The sequence below is a fragment of the Eumetopias jubatus genome, unplaced genomic scaffold (genome assembly GCF_037043125.1).
Source record: "Eumetopias jubatus isolate StellerSeaLion01/CBP00866 unplaced genomic scaffold, mEumJub1_p1.0 scaffold_11, whole genome shotgun sequence".
NCBI classification, from domain to species: domain Eukaryota; kingdom Metazoa; phylum Chordata; class Mammalia; order Carnivora; family Otariidae; genus Eumetopias; species Eumetopias jubatus.
In genome coordinates this window covers 69,272,032-69,299,756 of record NW_028274817.1, presented here as the reverse complement: position 1 = coordinate 69,299,756, position 27,725 = coordinate 69,272,032, and the positions used below count along the sequence as shown (strand labels likewise).

The 27,725-nt window shown below is 49.4% G+C and overlaps 2 protein-coding genes across 4 annotated transcripts; one reads left to right on the top strand and one right to left on the bottom strand.

Moving 5' to 3' along the window:
* The first annotated feature begins 496 nt into the window (after positions 1–496).
* GCNA (germ cell nuclear acidic peptidase) lies at positions 497–21,386 on the top strand. Its single transcript, XM_088028736.1, has 10 exons — positions 497–701; positions 6,559–6,605; positions 7,025–7,061; positions 8,978–9,060; positions 13,253–13,600; positions 14,811–14,886; positions 17,820–17,964; positions 19,347–19,485; positions 20,206–20,410; positions 20,673–21,386. Exons 1-10 carry the CDS (start codon positions 655–657, stop codon positions 20,917–20,919), a joined length of 1,374 nt encoding a protein of 457 aa, XP_087884862.1. The 5' UTR covers positions 497–654; the 3' UTR covers positions 20,920–21,386.
* Positions 21,387–23,318: 1,932 nt separating this feature from the next.
* Positions 23,319–26,240, bottom strand: CXCR3 (C-X-C motif chemokine receptor 3). 3 transcript variants are annotated; one of them, XM_028095480.2, is made up of 3 exons: positions 26,003–26,240; positions 25,595–25,781; positions 23,319–24,888 (listed from the first exon to the last, which is right to left on the bottom strand). In XM_028095480.2, exon 3 carries the CDS (start codon positions 24,886–24,888, stop codon positions 23,794–23,796), a length of 1,095 nt encoding a protein of 364 aa, XP_027951281.1. In that variant the 5' UTR covers positions 25,595–25,781; positions 26,003–26,240; the 3' UTR covers positions 23,319–23,793. The 3 variants fall into 3 exon arrangements, with proteins under 3 accessions (XP_027951281.1, XP_027951280.1, XP_087884861.1); XM_028095479.2 differs by lacking the exon at positions 25,595–25,781 and having other exon boundaries at positions 26,003–26,234; XM_088028735.1 differs by lacking the exons at positions 25,595–25,781; positions 26,003–26,240 and adding an exon at positions 25,968–26,001.
* Positions 26,241–27,725: the final 1,485 nt, after the last annotated feature.

Genomic DNA, 27,725 nt, shown 5'->3' with positions numbered 1-27,725 from the left:
AAGACTTCTGGGGCTTAAGGCAGGAGTAGGGAGAGTGCAGGCGTGGGGTGAGTGGCGGGCCAGCAGGGATGTGGGGAGTGGGAATCCGTTTTGAGAGAAGCTATCCCTGGGCCAGGGACTGAATAGGAGTTAGTGCATTATAAATCCTTACAATGGGGAGAAAATTTCTCTGGGGGTTAATAAATGAATGATTGGATTGTCCTTGCACATCTCTATACTGTGGCGGTTGAGGTGACCACCATGTGCTTTGGGCTTTCTGATTGATCTGCAAAGAACCTTTGCAGGGTGTGGTGGGAGAGGGTGTCTCTCTAGTTTTCTCCATCCAGGAAAAGCCTGCAACAAACATTTTAATATGTCTCGTTTCGCAGAGCAAAGCTTTGGCCTGAAATTAGGGTGAATAAGCTGCTCAAAAGATAAAATGGCAGATTGTAGAAATGTTGGTTCTGGGGGCACCTGGGTGCCTCAGTTGGTTAAGTGCTAGACTCTTGATCTCAGCCCAGATCTTGATATCAGGGTCGTGAGTTCAAACCCCCCTGCATTGGGCTCCGTGCTGGGCATGGGGCCTACTAAAAAAAGAAAATAGAAAAGAAATGTTGGTTCTGGGTTTTGGTTTTCTTTAAAGAGTATATTTTTGTCTTGACTATAGACACGGACATGTCGGAAGAAACAGCTGGCCAGTCTAAGATCCAGGATGATGATTGGTGAGACTTGAAAAATTCTGTTTTCTTTTAGTTTAGTTCTTCTTGTGTTGGCAAAATGACTTTCGGCAAAAAGCGTATGTTTCTTTCATTTTGAGTTTGCAGAGTTAGTCATAAAATGAGAACTGTAAAAGGGATCTTAGAATCATATAGGAGTCCAGCCTCTTAGTGCACGAATCCTCTATATAACGTCTCTCTCAGTGGCCAGGAGCATACAACTCCATGAAGCAACACAGTGCATTGTTGAATATGCGTAATTTCTAGAAAGTTCTTCATTCTAATGAACTTAAAACTTAGGTTACTTCCATCCCATTGTTCACAGTACTGCCCTCTAGAGGTACACAGATGAAGTGTTTTTCTTCTCCACGATAAGGGGGTATTTTAAGATAGCCGTCTCATCTCTTAAGTCTTCTCTCTCCTGGAACACTGCCCTGATTGCCTCCTTCACAGATAAGCGTGTAAGCATATAACATGGGAGAAAGTAGAAATCATAGAACAGAGAGTCTGGAAATAGACCCAAATACCCAAATGTGAAAACTGAGTTCATGATTTAAAAAAATGACATTTCAAATCAGTGGGGAAGAGATGGATTTATCAACAAATAATTTGAAGATAACTGGCTAACCATTTGGAAAAAAATAAGAATTGGATTCTTACCTCCCCTCTCCTTACAACAAAAGAAATGACACATGGATAAAATATTTAAAAATAAAAAACAAAATCATTTAAAAATGTTAGAAAACAGGTAGATTTTGTTTCTAATAATTTTGGAGTGGGGGAAGCCTCAGTTTGATATCAAACAAAAGTATATTCACATTACTCGTGATAAAAGGCTGTTTTTCTCAGTCTACAAAGAACTTTTACAGGTCAGCAATTAAAGGTGACCCACACACATGAAAACTGGGCAAAAGATATCAGAAGGTAGTTCTTAGGAAAAAAATACAGGTGACCCATAGACATTAAAATTTATCCAACTTTACATTACTTATATATGAAGAAATGAAAAAATTTTCATGAGATACCATTTTTCATATATCAGATTGGCAAAGATTAAAAAAACTGGTAATAACTGGAGTTGGCAAATTTGTAGGAGAACAGGCAATTTCCTATAGCCATCGTGGGAATATAAATTGGTGCAACCTTTTTGGAGGGCAATCTGGAAATATCCCAAATTGTCAATGCCCATGTCCTTTGACCCAGTAATTACTAGGACTTTTTCTTTCCCTGTTAGAACAATTTTATTTAATGTCTGTGTGTGTATATATATATTCACGTATACTGAAGTGCATAAATGTGGTTATGTCATACATTCTTTCTGCGTATTCACTCTTAGTTGTTCTTGACTCCTTTGCCCCTTCTCCCATGTCCCTTTTCCCTATAACTCATATTTATTTAATCACATAGGGACATATACAGGCTGATTTGGTCTTTGTTCACTTCTGGGGAAGAAGGATGAATGACTTAATTACTAGTCCACAGAGAAATAAGTACAAGGATGTTCGTTGCAGCATTGTTTGTAATAGCACAAATTTGGAAAGAGTTTAAGTGTCCTAAGGGTGTAGTTGAATGGATTATGGTTCCTCCAAAAAAGTGTGGTAAGACATGTATGTTCTGGTAACAGAAAGACTAAGATACATAAAGTTAAAAACTACCAGGGGCTGAACAATCCATGTAGCACAATACTATTTATTTTAAAAATAAAATGTGTGCACTTGACTTGTGCTGGTATGTGCTTATGTTTAAGAGCTCTCTAGAAGAATAAATAAGACACATTGTTTATTCCTGGTGAGTGGGACTCTTGGAGGAACAGGGACAAAGTGTTCCTCTCCCTCACTCCTCTTTTCAGTGTTCTTTATCACTCAGAAAGCTATCTGGTAAACATAACATTGATAGTCATTAAAATGGAAGGGGGGATTAGCAAAAGAATGCAGCAAACAAACATGGGAAAATACATATCTTAAGTAATAAAAAGAAATGCAAATTTCAGTGTTATTTACTTACTAAATTAGCAAATGAAAAAAAATTGTCCTATTATAGTAATGTCAAACTGTACACCGCTCTAATCCTTTGGAAACGATTAAGCAAATGTACCAAGAGCTATAAAATTGGTCAGACCTTTGATGAATTTGACTTTTGGGAATTAACTTTGGGGAGATCCACTTTATAAAAGTAATTAAACGCACAAAGATGCTTGTTGCAGCATTCAACTGAAAAATTAATGTGTGTTATCACAGATGCACAGGGTAAAATTCCAAGCTCTTTCCCTGACCCTCAGTCACTTGCCCCAAATAGTGCCCTGGGCGGATGGTTGGCATTAGTTCTCCTGAGAAGTAAACAGGCAGTCTGCTTTATTAGTCAGCCCCTTGCAAATCTGGTTAACAGGAGTCCTTCCTCTAGCATTTGACGAAGCATTGAGAGACCCCAGTTCCGGAAGCTACAGCTGCGAAGACCAGATCCTAGAGTTCTGGGTGGAAGATGGCTCTTGAGGCTGGATAGTGACCGGCCAGGCTCTCCACCCACCCTCGCTGCAAGTCGGGACCATTACGTTTCAAGATCTGGGCACTGTGTTTTCATCAGTGCAGATGATGCTGTTTTTTTGTGTGTTCGTTTTTACGAACAGAGGCTCACTCTGTACCTCACGTAACCTTCACATAAGGTTCGCATAAACTGGTCATGTGTAATTTTTTAAATGGAGAACATTTAAACAGATCTTAAATGGTGAGATCTCGTAGGCAAAGTCTTTTACAAACAAGGTTCTATGGGGGTGTGGGTGGGAGGGTGGAAAATAATAAAAGGGGTCCTCGGAACCACTTTTTGAGATTCGTTCATTCTTTTACTCAGGCAGATAGTCAAGTATTGACTTTGCACTGAACAGTGTGAAACAGGGTATACTTCCAAATCCTTGTATGGTTTACCGTCTGGGATGGGAGATAGAAACATGTAAGCAAGCAATTACGGTATAGTGTGATAAATGCTGTGATGTGGGAGAGGTACGTGATCCTGTAGGAGGGCAGACATTATCTTATTTTTCACAGTAGCCCTATGAGATAAGTGGTTCTTTTTTTTTAAAGATATATTTATTTTAGAGACGGGGGGGGGAGGAGCAGAGGGAGAGGGAGAGAGAAAGAATCTTGAGCAGACGCCCCACTGAGCGCAGAGCCCGACAGGGACTCGATCTCACGACCCCAAGATCATGACCTGAGCCGAAATTAAGAGCTTAACTGACGGAGCCACCCAGGCTCAGACCCCAATTCTGAGACTTCTTTCCCACAGTTTCGAAATTGGGATCCATCACACATTTGATAGCATGTCAAAAAAACACTACCTTGCTAGTGGTTTTTTTTTTTTTTCTTTCCTGGAAGTACATATGTCTTAGATGAGATGGAATGTATTCTAGAAGTAGAGCCGACAGATCTTGCTGATGGATTGGATGTGGGAGGTGAGTGAAAAAGAGTGGAATCAAGGATGACTCTTCTAAGTTTTTGGTTTGTGTTACTGTGTGGATGGTGGATGGTGGTGCCATTGACCGAGATTGGTAAGTCTCTAGGTATGGAACAGGCTTGAGGGAGGAATTCTGTACTGGCTGTGTGACGTTTCACATGCTTAGTAAATGTCCAAGAGGTCACGCAGACAGTTGGAGCTCAGTGAAGAGTTTGAGGCTGGATTTAGAAAATTGGGGGATTTGGGGTCTTAGGAAAGTAGAATGAATGATCCAGGAGAGAGGGGACAATAGTGCAATACAGAATGGAAAATTGCAGGAATAAAATCCTTGAGAAGGTGGGAGGGGGTTGAGATCCGAAGGGCAGGGGAGGGTTTGGCCAGAGACAGGAGTAGGAACATTGTGTTCATTGTTAACTGTAAAGAAATAAGAGAATTGGGTGTTGTTGCAGATAGGACAGTAGATTCGCTCGCTGGTGGGAGGATGAGGCAGTTCCTGTCTGATGGCTTTATTTTCCCAGTGACTTATGAGACAAGGCCGTTAACAGAATGAAGGAGGTTTCCACAGTTTGAAGGCAGAAGGACGGCTGAAATGCACAATGCAAGGGGGAGGAGACTGGTTTTCATGGATCAACCAAAGCCCAGTTAGTACGCTTTGGTGGCCTGGCCACTGACTAGTCTTTTTTCAGCCCAAGATGCTTTGTTTTGTTAATACTACAAGATGGATGAGCAGAAATAGCGTATTTTAAAAATCACCAGGGGCGCCTGAGTGTCTCAGTCAGTTGAGCCTCTGACTCTTGGTTTCAGCTCAGGTTATGATCTCAGGGTCCTGGGATCAAGCCCCACGTTGGGCTCTGTGCTCAGTGTGGAGTCTGCTTAAGATTCTCTTCTCCCTCTGCCCCTCTACCCCCCCACCACCATGCGCACACACTCTTTCTCAAATAAATAGATAAATAAAATCTTTAAAGAAAGAGAACCAAGGTCACGTTTTGACCCATACCTGGGAAACCTTACACCCAGCAAGAGTTTTCTTTGCTGATTAAGAAAAAATTTTGATGCTGAAACCTATAATACATTATATGTTAACCAATTAAATTTAAATTTTAAGTAATTGGAAAAAATTTGAGGTCTACTCCTGAGTAACTCCAGTGTACAGTGACAGGTACATGAACAGGAAATTGAACCAGGGGGGTGAGTTAGCATGTATCTTGAAAAACTGAGAAATATTATCGATCCAGTATTATAATCTGATATAAAAATATTATCCAATATATTATCAGTCTAATAACCAACCTCAAGGTTAAAATGAATGCCCTGAAGAAGTGGTGAAAGCTAACTTGATATATGTAAGACCTTATACATAAACCCTTATAACTATTAGGTTCACCTTTAGCACTTCTGGTTTCCTCTCTGAGCTCTGTGTCACGCTAACTAATGCTAAGATAACCTGTGATGAGGTCCTAGATTGTAGCCCGGTGCATTATTGGGGGGCAGAGAAGCAAGAGGTCCCGGCATCATGGTTCACTGCAGGGAGCAGCTGTAGCTGGGCAATCACCCTTCGTTTGCCTCCCAAGAAATGGATTTCAGCATTTGCCCATTTAGCCAGACAGCAGTCCCAATAAGTAGGCCCTCTTCAAGCCCAGTCAAGTCCTAAAAGGTGTCCTTGCTCTTTTGTCCTTCTGATTTTTAGCTGTTTTAGAGAACAGAGATTAGTTTAGAGAACTAATCTCTTCATCCTCGAGTCCTTTCACGTGTGGCCCCTTTCACTTTCATATCTTTCTTTTCCTCTTTTTCTTAAAGATTTATTTAGTTATTTTAGAGACAGAGTGGGGGTGGGGAGGAGCAGAGGGAGAGAGAGAGAGAATCTCCGGCAGACGCCCCACTGAGCGTGGCGCCCGACTTGGGCCGGATCTCACGACCCTGAGATTGTGACCTGAGCTGAAATCCAAGAGTTGGATGCTTTTTTTTTTTTTTAAGATTTTATTTATTTATTTGACAGAGACACAGCGAGAGAGAGAACACAGCGAGAGAGGGAGAGGGAGAAGCAGGCTCCCCACGGAGCAGGGAGCCTGAGGCTGGACTCCATCCCAGGACCCTGGGATCATGACCTGAGCCGAAGGCAGATGCTTAACGACTGAGCCACCAGGCTCCCCCTCACTTTCACGTCTTTAAGTAGAAATAAATCACTTGGCACAAAACAGGCTTCTCAACTAACATTCTGCGGTAAAGACTGAGCAGCCTGTTGCTCGCAATTTTTCTTCACCTCCCTACTGTGATCTTAATTTCATAACTCTCTCAAACTTTTTATGCATAGCAGAAAGTCTGACGGGTGGTTGTCTCCGTGCGAGATTCTGCCTGTGGGCTTGCATATGCTACGTTTAGTGGCCTTCCTTTATAACAGTGTGTATCTCATTTTTTGCAGTTGCATTGTTACTTTGGACTCAAGCAGTGATGAAGAATTTGAGTCCTGTAAGTAGCATCCCCGCAAAGCAGTAATTTCCATTTCAAGGCATAACTTAACCCTGTCTTTGTGGAGATGACTGAAATGTGGTTTGGGACAGCTGGTGTGAGCCGGTCCTGGGTTTGTCTCCTCTAGGGACTCTATCCAGATTGATGAGGCAAAGACCGTTTCCCTGCTGTTAGAAGCAGAGACAGTTCTTTGGGCTTGTTTTGCAGTTTGCTACCTTGAGCTTTTTCATTCTAGGCCTCCTGACTTTTATTTCCTCTCTAGCTCACATGGGGTGGGGTGGGGGGTATATAAGTCTCCCGAGGATTTTAACCTGCCCTAACTTCTGGACTTGGGCTTGAGGGAATTACAGATGTGGGTAGCCAGGTTTTTTATCCTCCTTCAGACGCTTCCTGACACCCTCTTTCTTTGTCTGATTTAGTTGGAACCAAAAAGAAGGAGCAGAAAGGGAACATTAGGTAAGTAGGAAAATTAGCGAAATTTGACATTTGTTGAAGAATGATGTTGTGGGTAAGAAGTTTTACGAATGAACCTCACATTTCCTCTCCGAGCACTATGTTCAGGGTCATAGTGGGTATCTGATCTCACAGCCAGATTCAAAGTATTAGATCTTTATGCCAGGCCCATTATCTAATTGGTCAGTTTCTTCCTCAGAACGTCTTTGTGTTTGATTCGTCCTCTAATTTGCACTCTCCACTCTTCAGGCCCTTATAGGCCCACGTGCCAGACTGTAGGAGGTGCTAAGAAAATTGACTGGAATAAATCCAAAATAGGATGTTAGTTAACTGATGTTTCCACACTGAATCCTTGAATTACCGTAGTGGGTTTGTTGAGGTATGATTTACATAATGGCAAAATTCACCCTTTTAGGTGTACGGTTTGAAATTTGACAAAGCTATACGGTAGTATAAACGTTACCAGTCAGAGAGGTGATGCAGGATATTTTCCTCACTGTCACTTACATTTTATTTTATTCTTTAATTTTCAAAGAAAAAATTTTTTCTTTTGTGTTTTGACAGTATTTTTATTTTTATCTCTATTTATCTTTGTGAGTAAAGCAATAGAAGTTTATTAAGTGAAGACAGAAAAAGCTCTGAAGAGTGAGAGGGCTCCCCACAGGGTTGCCCTATGTTTTTATTTTTTATTTTTATTTATATTTTATTTTTATCTTTTTTAAGACTATTTTTTTTAAGTGATCTCTACACACAACGTGGGGCTTGAACTTACAACCCCGAGATCAAGAGTCGCTCGCTCCTCCGACTGAGCCAGCCAGGTGCCTCTACAGTACTTTTTGTTTGTAATTTTTTAATTTTTATTTTTAATTCCAACATAGTTAACATACGGTGTAATACTAGTTTCAGGGGTACAGTGTAGTGAGTCGGACTTCCATATGTCACCCGGTGCTCATCATGTTCGTCGTTTACATTTCAAATGCTTTATCGTGGTTTCTTAGTGCTTTCCAGTGTTATACATAATAAAGGCCTTATTTGATAATACATTTAAATATCCAATTTTTACATAGAAAAATTGGTTTCTTCCTGCCTCCACTAGATAGATGTTGAACAAATACGTTGAGAAAATCTGTTTTAATGGGCCTGCTGGGAATGCCCACAGGTCTTGGTCCAGTCCCTGGAAGCTACTATAGTGGGATATTGGAGGAAGGGTGGAACTGGAGAGGAAGGGGAAGAGTTCAGTTTTGGGCGTGTGGAAGTGGAGGGGCCCGTAGGCAGGGCCGATACTCAAGACATTTAACGACCAGTAGAGTACAGATGGGGACAGTCAGGATGACTGCCCGACCCGTCAGAACAGACCCCATCAATAAACAGCAGCTAACGCTATTCCTGGGCGTGCAGACTGCCAGTCAGCCCTACCCACAGGATATCCAGGTAGGAAGTTGGAACTGTGGAGCTGGAAGTCAGGCGCATGGTCGGGCTGGATATAATGGCTTGTGCTGGTGGATAGGTGATGGCCACGCGGTCCTTAGGAATTGATTAGCTTGGTGTGAAGGCACTGTGGAGAAAGCCTGGGAGTGAGCTGAGGAGGAGCGGTGAGTGAGAAGGAGTGGATGGAGGGCGGGAAGAGAACCGAAACGGAACAGTAACTTGGAAATCCAGAAAAGAGTTTTCAGGAGGGAATGACCAACAGGAGAGCCAAGGCCCCTCAACCTGGCAGCTTAAACGTGGTGAAGATGAAAAATGGCAAATCAGGAACAATGACTGAGTAGTTCCGAAGAAGGGGAACAGAGTTGCTGTGGGGAATAAGCCAACAGAACTTTGCCAGGTGCTCATGTTCATGGGGGAGGAGTCAGGAAAGGCTGTGAACACAAGACCGTGGTGCTGACGTTTCTCTTGTTTTTCCCTGTCTCCTCACTCAGCTATGTGGTGATTGACTCTGACTCTGAAGACGAATACTTCAGCAATAAAGTCAGAGCTCACAAACCTGACATAATCATCCAAGGCAAGTATACTAGTAACCGAGGGAAGTAGCTGAGCTTGCAGCCCCAGCACATGGTGGCGTCGGGTTACGCGTCAGCAAACGTTTGATTCCGGTGCCCACTTCATAGCGGGTGTCGCCATTTCTTCCCTCGTGGGTGCTGGGTGTGGATATGGAGGGATTCCCCCCACACACCCCCTCCCTGGTGAACTTCCAAAGACAGCAGCAACTGTTCTCGGCGCTTTAGACCTTGACCATCCCCCTCCACAGAGTTCTGACCTACCTATATTATAGGGTCCCCCCCCCACCTATACATAGGGACCAGGGGGGAAGAAAGTCAGGAACTGATACTACGAAGGTATGAAGGCTACTCTGCTACTCCACGCCACCCCCCTCCGTCCCCGCCACTCTTTTCCTCCTTCTCTGTGTGTGGGAATGACAAAGAGAGGGAAGGTGAGAGGCGTGGGCTCATTCTTCCCAGCCTGGTGGAGACTTAGGTGGATGATGGTGCTGAGTCAGCCCACAGTGACTTCTCAGGGGAAACCCTTGCTTTCTCCAGCTAGCTGTGAGTCTTTGCCTTTCACCATTCTCCGCATATTTTCTAGAGATTTCTGTTCTTCTCAGAGCCCATTTTCCACAGCTGATCTTTGCACCTTTGGCCTCAGAGGCTCTTTTAAAAACCTTTCCAGAGGCATGGAGCTATACTCGTAGTTCAGAACCTATTCAGTGGGGGTGAAACGTAGGAAGACTAGGAGCTTCCTTTTTTTTTTTTTTTTAAGATTTTATTTAATTATTTGAGAGAGAGCGAGAGCAGGGGAGGAGCAGAGGGAGAGGGACAAGCAGACTCCTCGCTGAGTGTGGAGCCTGATGCGGGGCTCGATCTCACAACCCCTGAGATCATGACCTGAGCTGAAATCAAGAGTCAGATGCTTCACCCACTGAGCCACCCAGGCACCCGAAGTCTAGGAGCTTTTTAACCCTCAGGGATGGTACTTTTTTGATCCTTGTTCGCTTAGTACCAGGTATAGGGCATGATACATAGGCCTTCCATTAAGGTATCGGCACCCTTAAGGTACTGGCCACTTCTTTAGTAACTACCAAAGAGCTACCATTGGCCAGATTCCTGGCTAACCTGGGTCATCAGAGCAGGGAAAGGAGTGGTGGCTTGGAACCCTAGTCTACTGTTTCACTACCTGTCCCCTCTCATTGAGTTTTCCTCTCCTCTCTAGCTCGGAGTGGATGTGCCTGAGTAGGACAGAGGTCCGGGTGCAGAGTAGGGGGCATGACATGACGAGCCACTGTAAGGGGCCAGAGGGAGCCCTAAGAGAGGTAGCTTTAGAGTAGGGCATGAGACGGGACACCTGGGTGGCTCAGTCGGTAAAGCCCGCATCGGGCTCCCTGCTCAGCGGGGAGCCTCCTTCTTTCTCTGCCTGCCACTCCCCCTGCTTGTGCTCTGTCTCTCTCTCTGACAAATAAATAAAATCTTAAAAAAAATAGAGTGGGGCATGAGAGACAGCCAGAAAGCAGTTCATCACCATAGGTGACCACTTGCTGACTCGTTTCATCGGAAAATCCTTATTTTTGTTTTTGAGGAGGAACTTTGAACTAAGGCTGCTCTTACTTTCTGACTGGTGGACTCTTACCGGTGGGCATTCATCCCCGTAAAGGAGAGCTGGAGAATGCTCCAGTAGGACTGTCTTTGTAGGTCTCTCTACTGTTCTCCACATGCCACTTCTTTCCTTCTTGTCATGAGCTGAGGTGATGTTACAGAAAAAGGGCTTGAACACAACACTTCTGAGGTCACTTCTAACCTTTGTCAATGTATAGTCATTGTTCTTTTGTAGATTATAAGCAGTGTGCCCCTCCCCCTCCCCCTCTCTTCAAAATTTCAACTTCAGTTGAGAAATCTTTAAAATTTCTAGGAAGGCTGACTTTTTACCATAGCAACACCCACTCCTTTCTCTTTCTTTATTGCATATCCGAAGTTCTTTGATGATGAAGTGATAGATGAGACTCACAAAGTATGTGATCCCAAATCTGCAAGTGCAGGAGAAAGACTTTTTGTACCGTAAATATATTGTCACATCTTGCCTGTGCCGTGGTTTATATTTTTTTTAAAAACTTTTATTTATTTGACAGAGAGAGAGCACAAGTAGGCAGAGAGGCAGGCAGAGGGAGAGGCAGGCTCCCTGCTGAGCAGGGATTCCCGATGTGGGGCTCGATCCCAGGACCCTGGGATCATGACCTGAGCCGAAGGCAGCGACTTACCTGACTGAGCCACCCAGGTGCCCCGGTTTATATTTTTTTTTACATCCAGAACCCGAGGAACCTGGAAGGTGAGCTCTGAACAGACTCCAGAGAGCGTGTGTGGTGTTAGATATGCCACGCCGCATTTCTAGGTGAGGGGACCCTTGGCGAACATTACAAATGTTCCCAAGGCTTCTCAGTGCTGGCAAGAGGAGTGACCTCCTCACGCTTACATCAGTGGCTCTGAGAGCTTTGCATTTGTGGGCTAGTTAGAAAATTAAATTTTGATGGCTAACATAGAGTTGCCACTTTTTCATTTGTCTAACAGTGGGAATAAATTCTAACTAACATCTGCTATTGCCATAATTTCATAAGGTAAAGAAACCAAAAGTTTAGGGAGGATATACTCTCAAAATAAAGGACAGTCCTTTATTTCTTTATTTTTTTTTAAAGATTTTATTTGTTTATTAGAGAGAGAGAGAAACAGCATGAGAGGGGAGAAGGTCAGAGGGAGAAGCAGGCTCCCTGCTGAGCTGGGAGCCTGATGTGGGACTCGAGCCCAGGGCTCCAGGATCATGACCTGAGCGGAAGGCAGTCGCTTAACCAACTGAGCCACCCAGGCGCCCGAGGACAGTCCTTTAAATGATAGAGATTGAACTTGATAGGGGAAAAAAAAACCCCACCTTGTTTTTCTGATTTCTCTTATTTTTCTGTGGACCAGAGAAAACATACGAGTCTACAGAGCTGTGTTTGGGAACTGCTGAGCACCTGCAGTGTGCAACTTAGAGAATGTGATTTGAAAATTGCCACTGGGCTTGGATTGCTATTTTACCTGATACTCCTCTCAGTAAAGTAAAAGAGTTATAGAGGGAAAATAATCTGAAATAATTGATTCTTCTTTTAATTTTAATTTTTAATTTAAAAAATTTTTTAAGAAGATTTTATTCATTTGAGAGAGAGCGAGCACGAGCAGGAGGGAGCGGCAGGCAGAGGGAGAGGGAGAAGCAGGCTCCCCGCTGAGCAGGGAGCCCGATGCAGGAATCAGTCCCAGGACCCTGGGATCGTGACCTGAGCTGAAGGCAGACTCGTAACTGACTAAGCCTCCCAGGCGCCCCTATTTTTATTTTCTTATTTTAAATTTTAGTTAGTTAACATACAGTGCAATATTGGTTTCCGAAGTAGAACTGAGTGATTCATCACTTAACGTACAGCACCCAGTGCTCATCCTAACAAATGCCCTCCGTAATACCCATCCCCCACCCACCTCCCTCCATCAACCCTCGGTTTGTTCTCTGTCCTTAAGAGTCTCTTAGGGTTTGTTTCCCTCTCTCCTTTTCTCTCTTTTTCCCCTTCCCATTTGTTCATCTGTGTTCTGTCTTTAATTCCTCATGTGAGTGAAATCATATGGTATATTTCTTTCTCTGACTGACTTGTTTCACTTAGCGTGATACACTCTAACTCCATCCACATCAGAGGACAGTATGGAGGTTCCTCAAAAAGTTAAAAATAGACCTGCCCCATGACTCAGCAATGGTATTTACCCAAAGGATACAAAAATACAGATTCGAAGGGGTATGTGCACCCCAATGTTTTCGTTTTTTGTTTTTTAAAGATTTTATTTATTTATTTGAGAGAGAGAATGAGAGAGAGAGAGAGAGCATGAGGGGGGGAGGGTCAGAGGGAGAAGCAGACTCCCCGCTGAGCAGGGAGCCCGATGCAGGACTCCATCTGGGGACTCCAGGATCATGACCTGAGCTGAAGGCAATCGCTCAACCAACTGAGCCACCCAGGCGCCCTGCACCCCAATGTTTATAGCAGCCTTCTCAACAATAAAATAACTGATTCTTAACTGTGATTCGTGATGTCACCATTTCCAGCTTGTTTAATTTGTGCTCAATAGTCTGAAGTTGAGTGTATGGGGTGGGTGGAGGGGGTATATATGTATGTGATTGTGTCTCTTGAATTTCAGATGAGATTCTGGATGTGTTATCTGATACTGAGGAGCAGCCTCCTACCAAGGAGCCTCCAATAGTTATCATTGATGATGATAGTGATTTTGAGGGCCCTGTGATCATAATAGACGAGGATTCGTGTGATCAGGGCCAAACTGCCTCAGAGGAAAAGGAGATGGAGGTCTTCGATGTCTCTCAATGCAATTCATCTCATTATGTTGGTGAGCCGAATCTGGGTGAAGATCTTGGCCAATCTCTGAGCGGTGCTGAGACTACAGTGGAGATTACAGATGATGAGGCTGCACCTGTGGTGGAGCAACCACGGAAGAGGAAGAGGAAGACCAAGAACATATGTGTGACACCCGGTAAGCCAGTCACATCAAGCAGGCCTGACCTACTGAATCGGCCCCGCCCACCCCACGTGCCAGCCATGCCTGCCTCGCCCTTTGCCCTGGACATGTCTGTCTGGTCAAGTCGGCCTGTCCTCCTAGGCCATTTCAGCAGCTTCCTAGTGGCTAAGGGAGACAGCCATCCCAGGGAAAACGATCTTTCTGGAAATGGGGGAGGAACGCCCATGTCTTACGAGTCGCATTTCCCTCGTCCTGGCACGCTTTGTCTCTGTGCTTTTTGTCCTGAGGAGACCCCATTCTTCCTGGGACCCAGCCCAATTGTCAGTTCCTGTGGGAAGCCAGACGTCAGAGATGCTCCTCCCTCCTGGGTCCTCATAATTCTCAGACCCTGTCTCTGCTAAAGCACTTACCCAGCTGTCTGACGATAGGTTTCTGAATCTGTCCCCCCCACCCCCCGCCAAGTGGACAGTGAGCCTCTTGATGGGAGGACTCTTCATTTTTAAGTCTCTCCCAGGGTCTAGCCTGGTATTCGGCACATAGTAGATGTTTAATACTTTTTTTTTTTTTTCAATAAGTGAACGGATGACACTACCGTTACGGAAGTCTCCGACTAGAGCAGTTAGCAGTATATGGAGGCTAACCAAAGATGGATAGACTGGGCTTGTATATCGAGTGAAGGTCCTGCCTGGGATCTGAGCCACTTCCTTATTTTTTTTTTTAAAGATTTAATTGTTTGGGAGAGGGAGAGACCGTAGGAGCAGAGGGAGAGGGAGAAGCACACTCCCCGCTGAGCAGGGAGCCCGACACGGGGCTGGATCCCAGGACCCTGGGATCATGACCGGAGCCGAAGGCAGACGCTTAACCCACAGTCACCCATGCGCCCCTGAGCCACTTCCTTAGAGCAAGTGTGTGAGCTTTGCCACACCGTTCCTTATACTGCCCATGCTTCAGTTGCCCACACAATCTAACCTCATGCGGCAGGCTCACATAACCTCATTATAGAGTCCTTATACCTACGACAGCTTATTCTGCTGGCAGCTCTGGGATTCACGTAGGGAGACTCTGTCTCATGGACCGATGGAGAGTTTGCAGGCTTTAGACAGGCAGTTACCTTTTCTAGATGGTGCTCTGGGTGTGGCTGTGGGGGCTCCTCCTGGGTGCACCTTTCTGCCAGTTGCTGGGTGGGCCCAATTTTCAGGGTCCAAACGAACTGTTCTCTTTTCAGCTATGAGAGTCTCCAAAAAGCGTGTGTCTTCAAAGAAGAAGCTCAGTGCGGGGAAGACTAAAAAAGACAAGACCAGGTACGTGCTGTCCACGTTCAACTGCGCAGGAATTGATGGTACCGTTGTCCCGTCCGTGTTAAGCGGCCCACGGGGCATGTGGGAGGGTCTTCAAGGGGATGAAGGAGTCCGGTGGGCGAGGGGGACAAGGCTTCCACCCCCGACTTGGGAGGGCATAAGTTGGAGAGGGAGGAGGAGGAGGCACCCCACTGCTACCCACCTCCTTCTGCCTCAGCAGAGCCCCACGTGGGCACCCCACAGCAGCCCACAGCAATGCCCGCGCTTCCCTCGGCTGGCCGGAGCCCTTTAGCCCCCACGTCAGCTCTGGCCATTCCTTGGTCCTTAAGCTCAGATCTGCCTTGTTGCCACCAGTTGGCATGAAACCAAAGCAATCCCAGCGGAGATTGAGGGCGGGACAGACACGTCCCTATCCGTTGGAATTGGGGGGCGGGCAGTCAAGATGGCCTTCCAGGTTTTTGCGGTGCTTTGGCTGCATCCAGTTACTCCTACAGCTTGTGGATGTTTTTGAACATTTTGAAAGCTTAAACATTAGCGTGAAATAGATGGCTCGTGGTTCCTGTATTTTTATTAAGCTACGTGGAATTGATCCTGAGAACAGCAGGTCATTTAGACCAAAGACATGTCAATTCTTAAAAGGACGCCAAAAACTGACACTTGTTTTCATTCGGATTCCAGGAAGTTCTGACCTTTCCGCTTAAAAAAGACGATGTAGTAGAGCATAATTTTCTTCATTCTTCCTTGCATTCAGGAGTAATATATACTTATATCCGAATTATCTTCCAAGACAAGGAATGTGTTTGAAGGAGTGTCTGTTTGGGTTTGTTTGTTTGTTTGTTTGTTTTACCTGTACTTTGGAGCAATAAATGCATCTTAAGGGGAGCAGAAGAACGATGTGTCAGGCACCGGAGCAACAGAACCGCTCGAACCTGAGCTGAGGGGCCCTCTGCTTCTGCACTTCTTGCTCGGTGAGGTAGCTCTCGTAGTTCGGCGTGTTCTCTCTCAGGTGGATCCCCGGTCAGCCAAGGGTCTTCTCTGGGTTCCTAGATATATCCGTAAGCTGCTTTTGTCTCAGTGTCTTGGGTAGCTCCCAGGTTGCTTTGCTGTGGTGTGACAAAAGAAGGCCTATGAGCCGCCCCTGTGTGTCGTTGTCCTCCGCATCATCCAAAGGAGGCTAGTGTGTTTGGACTCCTCAACAGCTGCCTTGGCGCTTCCTGTGGCAGTCTGTAGGTTTCCTGTTGTGCTTTGCCTTGTTCCTGTGTAGGCTGCTTGCTGGTCATGGTGTCTGATGTACCCATTTGGGGTCTTGCTTGTTCCTGTGATGTGGAGATGCTCTGCCTGCAAGCGAAGTGGCACAGACATCGAGGGGAAGGTGGCCCAAGCCACAAGGCCTGCTTGACATAAGCGCAAACAAGCGGGGGGGGTCCCCCTTCTCTGCTGAGGTCTGCAGATGGTTTGGGTTTTCATCTGCTACCTTTTTGGATGCAAATTTGCTTTCAGAACGAGGTAATTTGAGGCAGACCATGTTAGTCACCAGTCTGAGGCTCTGGGGGTGAGGACCCTAACTTTAGCTGCCTTGGCCTGGTTTTGTTCTGATTTCCTCTCCCCACCCAAGCCCCCTCACAGATGGCTTATTTTGTGACTTCGGGGTTCATGAGTGTCCCGGCAAAATCCCCATCTCAGGAGTTCTGTGAGGTCAGAAACTTAGCTTACGTGTGTTTGCTCCTGTTTTTATCTTTCCAGCTCGGTAGGCTCATCTCTTGGGACCTGTGGGTGGTTGTAGCCAGGATAAAAGGGTGAAATGAATTATTATTAACAAGTGTAAGTCCTCGTGTGCTTAGCACTCTCCTTTGTGCTGTGGAATTAGGCCTTGAAAGATGGGGCAGCGGTAGGGGTCTAATGGGAAGACCCTGAGATTTGGGTCCAGAGATCCAGGGTCTCTCTGAACTTTGGGGAAGTCGCCTGACCTCGGACCTTTGGTTTCCTCATCTAGCCAAGTGGAGATCGTGAGAAGAGTAATCACTTCTTTGGAGGGGGGTTGTGAGGATTAAATAGGATAGTGCAACAAGAAGTTCTCTGCAAAGGAAAAAACGCTACACGGATGGTGGTTCTCAGGAGAGCTGGAGACGTGGTCATTCTAGGGCTCAGGGGCAAACCGGCTGTGCCCAGACATGAACGGACTGCGGAGAATCAGTTCTGTCCAGAGAACGTTTAACTTGCCCACCTTGGCCACAGTGGAAATGGTACCTGGAGACAGAGGTTGGGGCCCGATTGACCTGGGCCTTGAATGGCCTGGCCACACAGTGCCAAGCCGGGGAGGGACGGACTTGGGATGTGACCTAGGAAAATGAATCGGAAGTGTGGGGTGCGGGAGAAAGAAAGAAAAAGGGCCTGGAAGGAAGGAGCACAGGGGAATGCCGTAGCAGCAAGGCCCCGAGGGGAGGAGATGAACTTGAACCAGGCTGGTGACCGTGGGGTGCGAAGGAGGGCTGGCTGGAAGAGGTGTGAAGGGGATTGCCGTCTTTGAGCCTGTTTGAATATGGGGCAAGGGAGAAAATGGATTTTAAGATGTCTCTGAGGTTTTCAGCCCGGTATAATAGAAGTCCGATAACTAAACACACTAGAATGGGGGTCATACTCAGGTTAATCAGTTGGCAGCTCGGACCCGGATCCCCCAGGAGAGAGATCGAGACTGCGGATACAGGAGTGGGATCACTCCTGCTGAGGTTGAAGCCACAGGCTTCATATCTCTGAGAAGGCAAGTAGCGAGAAGAAAAAGGCTATGCGTGGAACTTTGGGGAATGCTCTTCTACAAGGAGCTGGAAGGAGGAGGGACCAGCACGTTTTCCGAGTCTCTCTGTATATGACCCGTGTGTGTGCCTTTCTCTTATCTCTTCCTCTAGTTACACATAACTCAGCTGAACTTGCCTTTGCAGGAAAGCGATGTGCAAAATACCTGGATGTTTCCTGCATGACCTGGAAAAGGAAAAGCAGTATTCTGGAAGGAAATTCAAGCAAAATAAGGACAGCCTGGTTCAGAAAATCTACGCCCTGTTTAATAGCTCGGTGTTTGATAAAAAGGTACCGTTGACGAATAAGCATTGGATGAGCGCCTGCTATATGTCTGGCACTCTCAGGGGCTGTGAGGTGTGCGGGATGTGTGAGCTGTGTATTTCCTGCTCTGGAGAAGTGTCAGTTTAGATGGAGAGGTGATGCATGCACAGGTGAAAGAAATAGAGCATGTTTGTGGGTAATCCTCTATGGTACAGACTGTTACCAGCACAGGAGATCAGCAGAGGCAGAAAAAAAAATCACCGAGAGCCTGAGTGGTCAGGAAATAAGGTTGCCTGCAGGAAGTAAGACTTCTGGCTCTTGAGGGATGGTAGGCAGAGAGAGCAGCGATGGGCGGGGGTGGAGAGGGCATGTGTTGATCCTTGACGATCTGGAAAGAGAGGCTTTATGTTGAAGAATAATGGGAAGGAGCTCTGTGAGCCTGGACAAGTTACTTGACCCCTCTCTGCCTCAGTTTCCTCATCTACAAAATGGGAACGATAATAGTACCCACTACCTCATAGAATTATTGGTTTTTTTTTTTATTTAAAGATTTTATTTATTTGTCAGAAAGAGCACAAGCAGGGGGAGGGACAGAGGCAGAGGGAGAAGCAGGCTCCCAGCCCAGCAGGGAGCCCGATGCGGGGCTCGATCCCATGACCCGAGCCGAAAGCAGACGCTTAACTGACTGAGCCACCCAGGCGCCCCCAGAGAATTATTGTTAGACTTAGGGAGGGTAATACGCGTAAAGTGCCTAGAACAGAGCCTCAGCGGTTATTGGGGTTTTCAGACTTTATTATTTCCGCTGACACAACCTTTTGCAGGGAAAGTTCTTAGATCTTTCTGAGGTTCCCCAGCCTTTGGGGAAGTCACTCATGACAGTTGGTGTTACATCACATGGCTGATGAGGGGACTGAGGTGCACATGAAATTTCACCTCCGTGCTCTTTACGCTCGGGGGGAGCGGGAAGGAGGGGGCTCCAGCTCCTGCCTCAGCAGGTTTGCACCTCTCTCCTTGGCTGCCCCTGACTTGGGTCCTGCATGTGTGTGCCCTCATCCATCTCCCTTATATCCTGATGGTCTGTGTGTTGTTTTTGCCTGGGCTTCAGCCTGGCTTTTATTCTCCCCAGAATGTTTGGATTTGCAGAACTCTTTTCTTAAGATTTTATTTATTTATTTGAGAGAGAGAGAGCACGAGCAGGGGGAGGGGCTGAGGGAGAAGCAGGCTTTTCCCGCCGAGCAGGGAGCCCGATGCGGGGCTCGATCCCAGGACCCCGGGATCACGACCCGAGCCAAAGGCAGACGCCCAACAGATGGAGCCACCTGGGCGCCCCTGCAGAGCTCTTGAGTGAACAGTCTTTGGTCTGCTTGAAGCTGCTTGCTGACTCACTCTGCTGGCTGTTTTGTTCTCAGCTGCCGGAGAAAATAGATATTGGCTGGAATAAAAAGATGCTGAGAACTGCGGGCTTATGCACCACTGGTGAGACCCATTACCCGAAGAGGCAGCGTTATGCAAAGATAGAGATTTCTCTGAAAGTCTGCGACTCTGCAGGTGACGGCAGCTTCCCTCCTGCGCCCTTTCTTTGTGTAGTGACTCGTAGGGACTGGTATTTCCCAGCAGCCTATGCCACAGCTTTTCCTGTCCTTCCTGGGTAGATAGGCCTTCTGTGCCTTGCTCGGGGGACATGATCTTTTTTTATTTTTTAGAATTTTTGGAAAAGATTTATTTATTTCTTTTAGAGGGAGTGACTTATTTTAGAGAGAGAGAGAACGCACGAGCAGGGGGCGAGGGAGAGAGAGAATCTGAAGCAGACCAAGCCGAGCACAGAGCCCGACGCGGGGCTCGATCTCACGACCCCGAGATCGAGACCTGAGCCAAAATCAAGAGACGGACGCTTGACCGACTGAGCCACCCAGGCGCCTCTGCTCAGAGGACATGATTATCAGATGTCTCCCCAGCCCTGAGAATCCAGCTTGGCCGTCTTTCCATTAGGCTAACTGTCTCTCAGCAGGTAGCTCCCTGTTGCTGGCCAACCACCAAATCTTCAAAATGACCCTCCTGTCCTCGGTCCTTTGCCTCCGCCCAGGTGTGGGGCCCTGTCACCTCACTCTTCATCTCCATTCAGTCTCCAGCACACCACCACACCACTTCCTGCTAAGCCACCTGGGGCTGGTGTGTGGCAGGGGCGAGAGTCTAGGTAGGGGTGGTTGAGTGGCAGGCCGGAGGGAATTGGTTCAGGTGCTCACGATTTCTTTCCATCCCTCTTCCGAGACCGTCTCCGGGATACTTTGATCCATGAGATATGCCATGCAGCCTCCTGGCTTCTTGATGGCATCCGTGATTCTCATGGTGACGCATGGAAGTATTATGCCAGGAAATCGAATATAGTGCACCCGGAGCTGCCCATGGTCACTCGTTGCCATAACTACAAGATTAACTACAGGATCCATTATGAATGTACTCAGTGCAAAACCAGGTAAGACCCTCCGCCTCCGACTTTCTTCGGTTACTTTTCTGCTACAGCCTCCAGCCAACTGGCCCTTTGTGATTTTGTTAGTAAGTGCCTGGCTGGCCGACGTGAGAAGTAAACCTTCTCTGCTCCTTTCCACGTCTTCTTTCTCCATGCTCTCTGACTTGGAGCCGGCCTGAGAGTCTTGCTTTGAGCCCAAGGCCAGCAGCTCCGAGAGCACGCTGCGGTACAGTGACTGATCGATTTGTGGTGTCTCTTTCCTCATTAGGGTCGGCCGCTATACCAGATCCTTGAACACTGACCGCTTTATCTGTGCCAAGTGCAAGGGGCCCCTGGTCATGCTTCCGTTAACTCGCAAGGATGGAACCCCCATTGCACCCCATGTGAGGCCCTTTGCTAAGTATGTGAAGGAGAATTATAGAATGATTAAGAATGAGACGAAAGGGATGAGCCATGGGGATGTGATGAGGCGGCTGAGCAAGGATTATGGCGAAAAGCAAAGGCAGAATCGTTGAAGTTATCTGGGGGTGTATTTCTGTGGGCTGAGCCCCCCCCCGCTAAGAAGTTTTAGAAAAATATCTGTTTCTGATAAGCAATAAATATTAGGAATAATAGGATTTAAACCGTTTCTTTATAGCCTCATACTGTTAATGATGATTGTTCTTCAAGGATTCCGTTGCTAAGCAATTTTGTGCCCTTGACGGTACTCACAAGCCGTTGGGATCCACTCTGGGTATCAGTTAGTTTTAACATAGTTCTAACACATAGAACACAATGCAGACACAAACTGCGTTTTCAAGAGGGGCAGGTGGAGAGAAGAAGGCTGCTGGGAGGCGAACCAGTTTTAAAAGAGGCAGCACTCCCGAGACCAGGGCTGCCGGCAGGTGGAAATTGTGAAACTTACCTAGACATAAAAGACAAGCATGTTTCATGAATTCAGTTGCTCTTGACATTGAATAAAGCCACGCTGAGCCAGTGTAGTTGTTACTAAGACAAAAAAAATAAATAATGTTTTCTGCAATTTGCTTGTTAATGGGGTCTGTTCATTGACAACCTGTGCCTCGTGCGGAACCAGCCCTCAGGTCTTTTGTCCAAGACGCCGGACCTCGGAAGTGCTCCAGAATGTGTCTGCAAGAGCACCCTCCAATCTGGGTTTGTCTAGGATTTTTGTGACTGCCCGTAAGCACTTTGGCAGCCTCCCCACTCCTGGGAGATAGCCGGGATGCAGACTGGGGTCAACGTTGTATTCATTTCCTACTGCCGCCCTAACAAACTACCACAAGCTTAGTGACTTAAAACGACACAGATGGGTCATCTTACAGCTCGGGAGGTCAGCAGTCAGGCGCGGACCACGCTGGACTGAAGTCAAGGTGTGGGCAGGGCTGTGTTTCTCTCTGGAGGCCCTGGGGTTTGGGGATCCGTTTCCTCGTCTTGTCCAACATCTAGAGGTCACCTGCATTCTTTGGTTTGTGGCCCCCTTCCATCCTTCAAGCCAGCAACATCTCTCTCTCTCTCTCTCTCTCTCTCACCCTCTCTCTCCCTCCTTTTCCCTTTCTGAATTTCACTTTTAAGGACCCTTGTGAGGCCATTAGGCCCACCTGGATAATCCAAGAGAATCTTATTTTAAGGTCAGCTCCTCAGCCACGTTTTTGCCATGTAAGGCAGCCTGTTCACCAGTTCTGGGGATTCGAGGGTGGACATCTTGGGGGACCCATTGCTCGGCCTGCCACAAACATCCATACTAATCTGGCATCACTGGACATCACTGATACCTTCTGTCCTTCTTCCTTCCTTCCATCCTCCTGTTATTTAGCACATGCTTCGCTGAAGCCTAACCACAAGTCTAAGGGCTTGGGTGTGGGCCCAGGGCACTATGAGCTTCCCTAGCGAAATCCTCAGGTTCCTCCTTACCAGGACTGCCTCCAGCCACGTCTGACGTCTTGGCCAAGGCCCAGCTGACCCACGAAACTGGATCGCGGCACATTGGTGGCTTAATGAGGGGGGACTGACAGCACAGTGGTTCCCACTCCTGCAAAGGGAAGGTCTTAACCCACTAGCCCTACCGCCTATCTTTCTGGGGAGCCCCGGTCATTTCCTCTACGTGCTTCCACCTCAGCTGTAGTGCCCCCCCAATGCCCCCAGGTGGCTTGTGTGCTAATGACTGTTAGCAAGCCATCCGATCTGGGTGCTTTGCTTCGATCCCAATGTGTCATTATCCCAGAGGGAGCCCGCACCCCCTCTCACATGAACAGCTGGCTACGGCCTTCTAGCAGGATCCTCGGATACCACCACTTGATCCCAAACCAACTTGGAGTCTCATTATTTTCAACCCTTCCCTTACCTGAAGCCCTAAGTCTAGCCAGTTGGGAGCACTTCCCGGTCTGGTTAAGCTTTGCAGTTTGCAGCCTCCTCACGTTTTGCCAGTGCCTTCCCTCCTGCCCAGAAATACCGTCTTCCCTTCTCTTTGCCCTTGGCCCTACCACGTGTCCCTTCAGGTCTGCTCATTTCTGTCTTCAAGAAGCCTTCCTCAATGGCTCTGGCCACAGGGCTCTGAGCGCCCCGTTCATGGTCCGTGAGCCACTCTTTTGCCACGTGGCCTAGACTGCCCGCGTCGTCCCTGCTGGCCTAAGCTTCTGGAGTGCCGGGACTAGGTCTTCATGTCTGAAGGCCCTTCCCCAAATTATGCCTCTACAGTGGCCGGCCAGTCCGGGTAACAGCGCACACCCACGCACCCGGGTGCTTCCCCGTGAGGGGCGGGGGGGCACCCAGGAGGGCCCAGAGGAGGCTCGACGTAGACGTTAACGCAAGCAGCGCAAGCTGGCACAGATCTGGGGCCGGGCGGGGAGGGCCGGAAACTCATCCCCGACGCCTGGGCCGGGCTGGCCATAATGATGCGCGACAAACACGCCCTGGGCCCAATTTACCTTGTTTATTGCAACCTTGGAAGCAGAATTTTAGACATTAAAAAAAAAAAAAAAACCAGGAACGAATACACAGGTCTTGGGGACCACAGCTACGGTTGCTGCTGAGTTGGAGGCCTTGGGCCAAGGCCCCATAGGGGCAGCCTCTACTATGCTTTCCGCTTCGTGCTCCCCGAACATGGGGAAGGCCAAGGTCTAGTTACCGGATAAGAAGGGCAGTGGGGCTCTGGGCAGCCGCCTCCGAAGTGGCAGTGGGGCGTGGCGGCTAAGGAGCAGCAGGGGCGGCGGCGGCGGCGGTGGGGAGGAGGGGGTGCCTCCCTGGGAGACCCCGGGGGTGCCGGGGCTGCCAGGGCATCCCCGGAGCGCGCGTGGGGCGTGAGGCTACGGGGCGAGGGAGGGAGGGAGGGAGGAGCCTGGGGTGTGGGGGTGGTCGGGGCCGCGGGGCGAAAGGAGAGCCCCTGTCCGGCCTCACAAGCCCGAGTAGGAGGCCTCCGTGGTCTCGGACCAGGACGACTCCCGGCGGGAGGACGACGGCGGCCGCTGGTGCCCTCTCTGGCCGGGCCGGCCCAGGCGCGCGAGCAGCCCCCACATGCGCTCTCGGAACTTGACGCCCACAAAGGCGTAGAGCAGCGGGTTGAGGCAGCAGTGCATGTAGCCCAGGCCGGCCGTGACCGACTTGGCCACGTCCACGCGGCTCTCCCGGCCACAGTTGCGGCTCAAGGCCCCCAGGTCCATGAGGGTGTCCAGCAGCACCACCAGGTGGTAGGGGGTCCAGCAGAGGGCAAAGGCCGCCACGACCGCCACGACCAGCCGCATGGCGCGCAGCCGTCGCTGGCCCCTGGAGACGAGCAGCACAGCCAGGATGCGGGCGTAGCAGTAGGCCATGACCAGCAAGGGCAGCAGGAAGCCGGCGACCAGCTGCAGGACGCGCAGGGCCGTGCGGCCCACCTGCGGGAAGTCGTACTGACAGTGGGTGGCGTTGAGGCGCTCGTCGCGGTGGGCCGACAGGAAGATGAAGTCGGGGATGGCGAAGAAGAGGCAGAGCCCCCAGACGACCACGCAGGTGACGGTCACGCGGCCCGGGGGCCCCCGGCGGTACAGCTGGGTGGCGTGCACGATGCTCAGGTAGCGGTCAAAGCTGATGCAGGCCAGCAGGAGGGCCCCGGCGTAGAAGTTGATGTTGAAGAGGGCCCCGGCCACCTTGCAGAGGCCAGACCCGAAGACCCACTGGATGGCGGCGTCCACCGCCCACAGGGGCAGGGTCAGCACGAGCAGTATGTCGGCCGCGGCCAGGTGGAGCAGGAAGGTGTCGGTGGTGCTCCGGGCTGCCCGCTGGCTCAGCAGCACGGCCGCCACAGCGCCGTTGCCCAGCAGCCCCAGCACGAAGAGGAGGCCGTACAGGGCCGGCTGGAAGGTGCGGTCGAAGCTCAAGCTGAAGTCCTGCGGGCACGGCGGGGACGGGCAGCAGGACTCGCTCTCGTTCTCCCCGTAGTCATAGGAGGAGCTGCAGTTTTCCAGGAGGAAGGCGAGCTCGGACGCTTGGATCACTTGGCGTTCGCTCATCTGCGGGCGGAGGCAGGGAACGGACCCCGTGAGGGCCTGGCACTCACCGTGGGAGCGTGGCTCTGAGTGGCCCCTCCGTCAGGCAGGCCCCAAGCTGGGGCCATCCCGCGCGTCACCGTTCCTGCCTTTCTTCCGAGGCCTCGCCCGCGGAACTCAGAGCTCGGTCTGCTGGGCCTTGGCCATCACCGCCCCCCCGCCCCCCCCATCCCCAACCCCAACCCCAACCCCAACCCCAACCACCGTGGGTGGTGCTGGGGGGGCGGGGTGGGGTAAAGTCTCATCTCAGAGCCAGCTTCTCTCTCACCCTTCTGGGCCACCCCATCAGCCCAGGGATTGTGGGCCCGAGGGAAAGCTGCCCTCCCATGCCAAGAGCCCTCCCTGCCCCCTCTCCCCTCTCCTGGCTCTTCCTTCACCACTCGCCCTTCTGTTTCCCCGGCCACGCCTAGTTCTACCACTTTCCTCCCCAGGCACCTCCCCACAGTCCCCTCTCTTAGTCAGTTGCTGGCCCTCTACTTCCCTCCTCAGCCCTCACCGAGGGACCCCAACTTCCTGCTCCCCATGGGGCCCCTCCACAAATCACTGAAGCCCCCCCCCCCAGCCCCCCATCACATGCTTTCGGCTCCTGTTCTTCCCTTCCCAAACGCGGAGGCCACCTGCCACCCACTGGGGGTTGCCCCAGCCCAACTCTAATAGAACTACTCCTTACCCCGTCACCTTGCAAACCACCCCGGAGCCACGAGCCTTCTCAGTGCCAATTCAGTCCCGCGTGGAAGAGTAAGTTCTAACTCAGAGCTGAAGGCAGCCTTGGAGGCCGTCGGAGGGTGAGCCTCTACGGCCCACATTTTGCAGATGAGGCGCCAAAGCCAGACAGGACAGGGGACTCGTCCGCGGTCCTGCACAAGGCGGGGGGCCACGGTGGGCTCCCAATTCCCCGGCCCAGGGCTCCTTCTACCACAACCCCTGCATTGTCTGTCTACTCACCCAACCCCCAGGTGGCCCCGGCTCGGGGTGGGGTGGGGGGAGGTGGGCAGCCCTGACTTTGCCCCAGTATCCTGGGCCCTCTGCTCTGAGCGGCGTACCTGTGTCCCTCCCGGCCTGCTGGAGCAGCGCTTACCTCAGGGACCGTCGCCGGACTGGTACTCTGGCTGCCGGGCTGTGTGCTGCCTGCCCCTCTGCTTTGGTGCTTGTGGTCGGCAACTTGCGCTACACAAAGGAAGTGAGGGTTTCACATGATTCTCGGCAGCAGCCTCTTCCATGGGGTTGTCTGTACCAGACCTCCCCAGACCCAAGGCCGCGGGAGTTTCTACTCCAGCCATTTCCCCCGAGGCCAGGGGAAGCTGCTCTGGAGGAACTGGCTGCCAGCCTGGGACCAGACAGCCTGGGGTCTGGGGAAGGGCAAGGCCTCTGAGGGGAGAGATCTGAAGGAGAAGCGGCGTGTCTGGGAAGTGGGTGGGGGGCAGCCCCGCTGCCAGGGGCATGGACCGCTGCTCCCGCACTAGGATAGTCAATGCTCGATGCACCTGGACTCGCCTTCATCGGCCCCGGGCTGGAGCGGACTGTAGATTGCATGGCTAAACGTCTTCAGTCTGTAAAAGAGATGAACCTTCCCGATAAATGAAAATATTTACTTATTTTTAAAGGTTTTATTTATTTGAGAGAGGTAGAGAGAGAGAGAGAGCACGCACGGGGGGTGGGGCAGGGGCAGAGAGAGAGGAAGAAGCAGGTTTCCCACCAAGCCAGGGAGCCTGACGCGGGGCTCGATCCCAGGAACCTGGGATCACGACCCGAGCCGAAGGCAGACGCCCAACCGACTGAGCCACCCAGGTGTCCCCTAAAAATGAAAATATTTTAAAGCGCTCCATCACATTGAATCTAGTCTTCCACTATTGCCCCTCCCTGCTAGTCAACAGGGGCCGAAGAAAGGGAACTACTAGTAATGAACTTGGTATGTGCTAGACAGGGCTTTAGGCGCTTTCTCCGACACTGCCTCATTCAAACCACACAATGCCCCTGTGGGGCGGGGGGTTATCTCCAAGGCTAATCCAGAACGGGAGGGGAAAGGCCCTCGGCAGACACAGCAAGTAAGGCTGGGTGCTGGGCATGAAACCACAGCTGTCTCTCTTTTTACCACTCATTCCATTGCCTTCAGTCTTTTTACAGGGATAAGCTAGGATACGGGTATGCAGTTAAAAACAAATGACCTGCTGGGACACCTGGGTGGCTCAGTCGTTAAGCGTCTGCCCTCAGCTCAGGTCATGATCCCAGGGTCCTGGGATTGAGCCCCGCATCGGGCTCCCTGCTCAGCGGGGAGCCTGCCTCTCCCTCTCCCTCTGCCTGCCGCTCCCCCTGCTCCTGCTTCTCTCTCTCTCTCTCTCTCAAATAAATAAACAAAATCTTTTAAAAAAAATGACTCGAAGCTCTATATTTTGACATGGCTTTGGCTAGAAAAATCCAACGACCACATGGTGGAAAAGGCCAGTTATAGAGTACATCATGTAGAGTTGGACACCACCTATGTAAATTCTAGAAACCACACACAAGAAACAATACCATGTTGTTTTGGATGCAGCTATTTGTTCTAGAAGTTTAAAACGGGCTGGAGGGGCGCCTGGCTGGCTCAGTCGGTAGAACGCTCAACTCTTGATCTCGGGGGTGTGAGTCTGAGCCCCACATTGGGTGGAGAGATTACTTCAAAAAAAAAATAAAATCTTAACAAAAAATTAAAAAAATAAGACAGGGACTGGACACGCTAACAAATTCATGAGAGTAGTCGCTTCGGGGGCGAGAGGAAGGAGGATAGGGTTGGGGAAGAATACACTGGGGCTGCACCAGTTTCT

Coding starts and splice junctions, on each gene's coding strand:
- GCNA (XM_088028736.1), top strand. CDS start 655: ATGTCGGAAGAAACAGCTGGCCAGTCTAAGATCCAGGATGATGATTG. Junction 6,606..7,024: donor TGATGAAGAATTTGAGTCCT/GTAAGTAGCATC, acceptor TGTCTGATTTAG/TTGGAACCAAAAAGAAGGAG. Junction 13,601..14,810: donor GAACATATGTGTGACACCCG/GTAAGCCAGTCA, acceptor TTCTCTTTTCAG/CTATGAGAGTCTCCAAAAAG.
- CXCR3 (XM_028095480.2), bottom strand. CDS start 24,888: ATGAGCGAACGCCAAGTGATCCAAGCGTCCGAGCTCGCCTTCCTCCTG.